The sequence below is a fragment of the Bubalus bubalis genome, chromosome 2 (assembly GCF_019923935.1).
Source record: "Bubalus bubalis isolate 160015118507 breed Murrah chromosome 2, NDDB_SH_1, whole genome shotgun sequence".
Classification (NCBI taxonomy): Eukaryota; Metazoa; Chordata; class Mammalia; order Artiodactyla; family Bovidae; genus Bubalus; species Bubalus bubalis.
In genome coordinates this window covers 9,396,818-9,403,189 of record NC_059158.1, presented here as the reverse complement: position 1 = coordinate 9,403,189, position 6,372 = coordinate 9,396,818, and the positions used below count along the sequence as shown (strand labels likewise).

Sequence of the window (6,372 nt, the reverse complement as noted above, 5' to 3'; positions counted from 1 at the left end):
CTCTGCAACAGAATGACCATATCCTTTGGTTTGGCAAAGGTGTCTGTTGGCTGTGCACCAAGTCTTAAGCCTTCTTTTAAAAGGACAGATTATCCACACTTGGACACTGTGCTCTTCCACGTATTCTGTGAAATCTCGTCAGTGGCACCAAAACACCGGAGACAAACACATCCAAGAGCTTCAGTGAGGCTTTTATTGCCACACCGAGGGGTTGGGTTATACGCCAGGTGGATGAAGTGTGACTAGGTACTGCCCCTAAGAGACTTGAGATTCTTATAATGACTCTTCAGAAGGATTTATAAGTGATTTATTTTTTTTCCCAGAAAAATTACATTCTTAAAATAACTAAGTTCTATACATACAAAGTACTTGTTCTTCATCTAGCTTTGATTTACGTCTTAGGAGTTTTCATCTTTCTGATCATCCAGCGTTTTGTAAACCTCTTGGCATTTTGTTTTCTCTGAGATGCTAGAATAAAAGGTTTTGTGCAGTTAAGAATAAAGAAATAAAATTCCCAAGAAACAATTCACAAATTTCCTATATCATTAAAAATTGTTATGTGTACACATATACTGGGCTTCCCTGGTGGCTCAATGGTAGAAGAATCTGACTGCAATGCCCGAGACACAAGTTCAATCCCTGGGTCAGGAAGATCCCCTAGAGGAGGGCATGGCAACCCACTCTGGTGTTCTTGCCTGGAGAGTCTCATGGAGAGAGGAGCCGGCTGGGCTACAGGCCCTGGGGTCACAGGAGGTGGACACAGCTGAGCACACTTGCACATATGTACTACACTGGCCTGCTCTCTGAGCAACTTTCAAACAGAAACAGAGCCACTGAAGGAAAAAAGATATACTATCTCCTTAACAAGAAACATTATTCAATAGATAAAACTCAGATTCAAGAGAATAAAGCCAAATCTTACCCCAAGTATTATTCAAAAACTGGGCTGCAGCCTTTTTCATCGGTAACCTCTTATTTTCAAGAGACAGGAACTTGTTTACTAGGAAAGAGGATTATCTGTCATTTTTTTTGTTTAATTCACAGAAAAGAAGAAAAACAGTCTAAGGAAATTACCAGTAGTTCTGTTGGTTCCAGGACCATATAAACAATTTTGTATGAAGGCTTTGGCAGCTTCTTGCCTTGAATCCCTCAAATCTTGATCTTTTAGCCTTACAGCCATGTAGCTTTTATTCTGGCTGGCGATCAATACAAAAAGAGAAAATGAGGCCATGCTTATTTTCAAAATAAAGTATTTCTGTTAGTTGATTCAAATAGTGGAGAAAAATCCCCCAATCCTAATTTTGTATAAGCACAGGTTAGATGATAAAACAAAATTATAGGGCTATTTTACAACTAATGTTTACATTTTAGTAGAGCAAATACTTTTTAATATAAATATCCAAAATGTTCCACAGAGGATCCAATCTGAAACCGCTACTAATTGAGGTAATACCCCCCTCAAAGGTCACCTTTACATCCTACACACAAAGAAGACTTCTTACCCAACAGTCTGTACTTTCTGCACTTTAGCTTTCTTAGAGTCACTTCCTTTCTCTCGTTCTTCATTTTTCTTTTGCAAATTAACTAAAAAATTGAGTTAATATTTCTCATTAGCATTTGTGCACAAATAAGACTATATACTGGAGTTTAAATATCCACTACACACCAATTTGTATGTGATTGTACAAAATAAGCTAAAATTTAAGGCTGTGCTCCCAGTGCAGGGGGCTCAGGTTCAATCCCTACTGGGAGAACAGATCCCACATGCCAGAACTAAAGGATGTGCATGCACAACTAAGACCCAGCACAGCCAGATAAATTATTTTTTTGAAAAAAAGAAACAAGCTAAAGCCCACCAGGCCTGTTTCCATGCTCCTTCTCAAGGTCAACAACATTTGCAAGTATCAGCAAATGCCCTTGACACTTAATGAGACGTTACGTAAATAGTTCATACCTTCTTTCAACTTTCCCGGTGATTTCTTCACACTAAGGGAAGAACAAGCAAAACACTGATTGGGATGGCCGAGAGCAACAAAGCCTCAGGTTATCACAAAATTTCAGCTGGTTTTACAAATAAGATAACCCCCTTTTACTACCACCATTCTCAATTTTTATCGAGCATCCTTAAAGACACTCCCCAATGCGCTGTCAACAACTCCCAATCAACAGACTGTACCAGGCTAGGAGGATCAGAATTTAAAATCTGAAAGTATATTAGTAGGCTTCCAAAGAAGCAGATTGTTGTGACTGATGGAGTTACAAGTATTTAAGAATTATGTAATACAGTATTTGAAATATGAAGTGAAAGGTGGTAGGCCTGCCTGCCTCACTTTATGTGGAGAGAGCTGAAAGGATTAATTGAACACTTCAGACACAAGAATGGAGACAGACAATGGTAGTCTCAAGAGGTGTGGTCTAATGGAGAGAGAGTCAAAGGCCAGAACACAATGAGATGTCTATACAGAAGTGGAAAAGCTAAACCTCGGGGGCAGTGATGGGATAGAGGGAATAAGAAGGGACAGGTGACAACTCGGTTTTCAAAGATGAAAGGGACTTTGCCACCATGATGTATTCAGAAACTGAGTAACTCTTTGGAAAAGTTCTTCTACGGAAAAAGAACGACTGTTCTAGCAGGGCTAAGCTAAATTTAAAGCAATAAGAGGAGACAAAGGGGAACAGGAAAAAAATAGCAAATATTTAAATTTAGTACAGTATAGAATCCTGATGCCATAGCACAGAGGAGAAAGAGGAGCTTTAAACATACGGTGGATGGCAAAGCTACTAAATGAAAAGGGGAACAAGGAGGGAAAAATTATGTGGCTCAGATGGTAAAGCGTCTGGCTACAATGCGGGAGTCCGGGGTTCGATCCCTGGGTCGGGAAGATACCCTGGAGAAGGAAATGGCAACCCACTCCAGTACTCTTGCCTGGAAAACCCCATGGAAACAGTCCACAGGGTCGCAAGGAGTTGGAGAGGACTGAGTGACTTCACTTTAACAAGGAGGGAGAACTAGGTAAGGCAAGCACGGGACAAGCTGAGTTTTAGGAGCCTATGGATAATAGACTAGTACTCCACACCCCACTAAAGATGAACTGCAAAACGCTTTCATTCACACCATCTATCCTGCCCCTAGTCCACTGACAGTGGCCACAGCTTACTGCAGGAACTCACTGAGATCAGCAACTCAGAAGCTAGAGCTACCCACGGGAACAACAAAAAGAAGAAACAGCCACAGACGGAAAATAAGCGGAACACTTCCCTCCACCTGTCCCACCAAATTCAAATATCTCCTAGGTAGCTTTTTAATTTAGACTTTAAAACTTGAGTTCAGACAAATGTACCAAGACAGCATTAAAACACTGTATGTAAACAATAAAACGACACCCACCACTTACCTAGTTTGTGAAGCTGTAGTTAACTTATCTAGAATAGTATCTGGAAGGAGTTTTCTTTTCTTTAAGACGTTAAAAAAAAAAAAAATTCAATAAAAAGTAAGCAACAGGAGAACACGCCTTGAAGTGCTTTTGAAATTACCATTTTAACAAATAAATGATCCGAACACTGCCCTCCACTACCTGTGAGCTGTGGGAAGACTGGGGCCCAAGCAACTCAGAACCTACTCCTACTTCACTTGGAAGACGTGAAGGCTGGAAAGGGTGCCCGCTTTATTCCAACCCTCGGGTCACGTTATACACCGAGGGCAGTTCACAGGCACGTCCACCTGCGGCCAATCTCCGGAACAGCAGAGCGCGCGAACCAAGCATCCTCTGCACGGCCCTCCGTTTACCCAGCGCTGCCTCCTCACAGAGACCCAGGTTCACATAAACCACCTCCGCCGCGCGTCAGAGGAGGGTCTGGCTCTACTTCACCTCTTCCCAACCCTATTCTAAACTGGTGGACAGCGAGGAGCACTAACACGCCGATGCCAGTGCTGTCGGAAGAGAGCACCACCGGGGCTCTCCTCCACCCCGGACCCCTGCAGCACTGAACTCTTCCCCGAGCCGGCCCGTGAAACGGCCCCCTCTTTGCAAACCTCTAACCTTCTGTTCGATGAACAGTTCCTCGCGCCGCTTCCTCTTCTCCTTCAGAAGCGCTTTGTCCCTGGAAGAGACCGCGACGAGTCAGGGCGGGCGGAAAAGAGAAGGGGGACGGTTAGGCGGCGCTTCTCCCCACCGGCTTGGCCCCCGGGGCTCCGAACCTGCGCACCGTCTCCCGAACTCGCCGCTCCTCCTCCTTCGCTTCGGCCTGGGCGCTGGCGAAAGTCAGCTCCTCCGGGGCCTCGTCGTCGAGCTCGTCGTCCCCCTCCTCGTCTTCCTCCAGCGGCTCGGCGGCCGCGCCACTGCTGGGCTGCCCGAGCAGGAGCCCGTGCCCAGCCTCCTCTTCGGAAGCGGGCTGGCCCTCGTCCACCATCGCCGAGGCCGACGCCGGGGCGCGGGACGCGCGCGGCCTGAGCTGCACCATGACCCGAGCTGCGGGGACCCGGCGGCCGTCTTGACCTCTGACCCGGAAGCCGCACGCACGCGGTCAGTGACGCAAAGGGCAGGCGCGGCCGGGGCTCTGCCGCCCTCTGCAGGTTCGGAGGCCCCACCGCGCGGTACGGAGGCGCATGCGCAGAGCCGGGAAGTGGGGCGTGGCCTAAGGAAAGCGCCGGGCGTTCCCTTCCACCCGGCCCGGAGCCAGGATGCCCGGTCCCCGCCCACGGTTACGAGAGCCGGTGGACTTGGGGGCTTGTGTCCAGGCAGGGCCGATCCGTGCTGCTGCCGCCTTAGCGGGGATGCCGAGAGCGTTGTTGCTTGGATCCCCGCGCTCCTCGGGGCGGGCTGGTGCGGGTCACGCCGCCCGGTGCCCAAGAACCCGGGGACCTCGAGCCCCTATCGCCCTGTCGCCGCCTCTTTCCGCTCAGTCGTATCCGACTCTGCGACCCCATGGACCGCAGCATGCCAGGCCTCCCTGTCCATCACCAGCTCCCGGAGTTTACTCAAACTCATGTCCATCGAGTCGGCGATGCCATCTAAACATCTCATCCTCTGTTGTCCCCTTCTCCTCCCGTCTTCAATCTTTCTCAGCATCAGGGTCTTTTCCAAGGAGTCAGTTCTTCGGATCGGGTGGCCAAGGGTGGCCAAAGTATTGAAGTTTCAGCTTCAGGATCAGTCCTTCCAATGAACACTCAGGACTGATTTCCTTTAGGATGGACTGGCTGGATCTCCTTGCAGTACAAGGGGCTCTCAAGAGTCTTCTCCAACACCACAGTTCAAAAGCATCAATTCTTCAGCGCTCAGCTTTCTTTGTGGTCCAACTCTCTCATCCATACACGACCCAGAGAGCCGCTGGGTCGATCTAATAAATTCGGCTTCCTCCACACCGCACTCCCCGTAAAAGTGCCATTTCTAAAGGAGGACGTGCGGCATAGCAGCGGGACCCCGTGCCTTGCAGTCCTGTTGTCACTGAGGAGAAACAAGGTGGACAGACCCACACGTACATCGATCTCGGCACCAAGCGTGCGGTGTGACAACCTCGGCCGCCCTGTCGCAGGCATCCCTGCCCAGCCCCCGGCCGCTGCCAGTTCTTTGTCCGCACAGACTCTCTCCCTCCAGACTGCCCCTCCCCGCCCCCCCTCCCCCCACCTCTCCCCCCCCCCCCACCTTTAGAACGTGAACTCAGTGAGAGCAGGGACCCCCGCTTCCCGGCTGTGACCCCAGGACCTTGCCCAGTGACTGCCCGTTGCACCTCCACTAAGTGACCAAAACCCGGGTACCGTGTATTTTTATGCCCCGCCCCGCCCCCACTACACCTATTTCATTTCTTAGCGTATGTGGCCATTCGGTAATCTTTGTGTTTATTTTCTCCCACCTGCTCAGCCAGTAAAGAAAACGCCTGCAATGCAGGAGACCCTGGTTTGATCCCTGGATTGGGAAGATCCCCTGGAGGAGGGCTTGGCAACCCACTCCAGTGTTCTTGCCTGGAGAATCCCATGGACAGAGAAGCCTGGTGGGCTACAGTCCATGGGGTCACAGAGTCGAACAGGACTGAGCAACTAAGCACACACCCATTATACAACAGCAAATGATTCATCATTCTCTGAACTGCCGCTGCTGCTGCTAAGTCACTTCAGTAGTGTCCGACTCTGCAACCCCATAAACGGCAGCCCACCAGGCTTCTCTGTCCATGGGATTCTCCAGGGAAGAGTACTGGAGTGGGGTGCCATTGCCTTCTCCGCATTCTCTGAACAAACCAAGCTACTTCATGCTTACCTTGCAGTTGGACATGCTCTTGTACACAGTCCTCACTTGGAACTCCTATTTATAACTGAAAAACCCGCACCCAGGCTGACTTCCTCTCAAAGCCTTTCAAGCACCTTAATGTCCACCCCAT

At 49.1% G+C, this 6,372-nt stretch overlaps 1 protein-coding gene across 2 annotated transcripts; it reads right to left on the bottom strand.

Annotated features, from left to right (window-relative positions):
* Nucleotides 1-290: 290 nt before the first annotated feature.
* NOL7 (nucleolar protein 7) lies at nt 291-4,527 on the bottom strand. Of its 2 annotated transcripts, XM_006057789.4 has the most exons (8): nt 4,199-4,520; nt 4,041-4,101; nt 3,396-3,454; nt 1,955-1,986; nt 1,503-1,584; nt 1,075-1,196; nt 923-1,000; nt 291-468 (listed from the first exon to the last, which is right to left on the bottom strand). In XM_006057789.4, the coding sequence occupies exons 1-8, from the start codon at nt 4,459-4,461 to the stop codon at nt 392-394; spliced, it is 774 nt and encodes a 257-aa protein (XP_006057851.3). In that variant the 5' UTR covers nt 4,462-4,520; the 3' UTR covers nt 291-391. The 2 variants fall into 2 exon arrangements, with proteins under 2 accessions (XP_006057851.3, XP_044783238.2); XM_044927303.2 differs by lacking the exon at nt 923-1,000 and having other exon boundaries at nt 4,199-4,527.
* Between the last annotated feature and the right edge of the window lie 1,845 nt (nt 4,528-6,372).

Excerpts from the sequence above, each read along its gene's own strand:
- NOL7 (XM_006057789.4), bottom strand. The coding sequence starts at position 4,461 with ATGGTGCAGCTCAGGCCGCGCGCGTCCCGCGCCCCGGCGTCGGCCTCG. Across the intron at positions 1,987-3,395 it reads ACTACAGCTTCACAAACTAG|TGTGAAGAAATCACCGGGAA; the intron begins GTAAGTGGTGGG and ends TTCTTCCCTTAG. Across the intron at positions 1,001-1,074 it reads TGGAACCAACAGAACTACTG|TAAACAAGTTCCTGTCTCTT; the intron begins GTAATTTCCTTA and ends CCTCTTTCCTAG.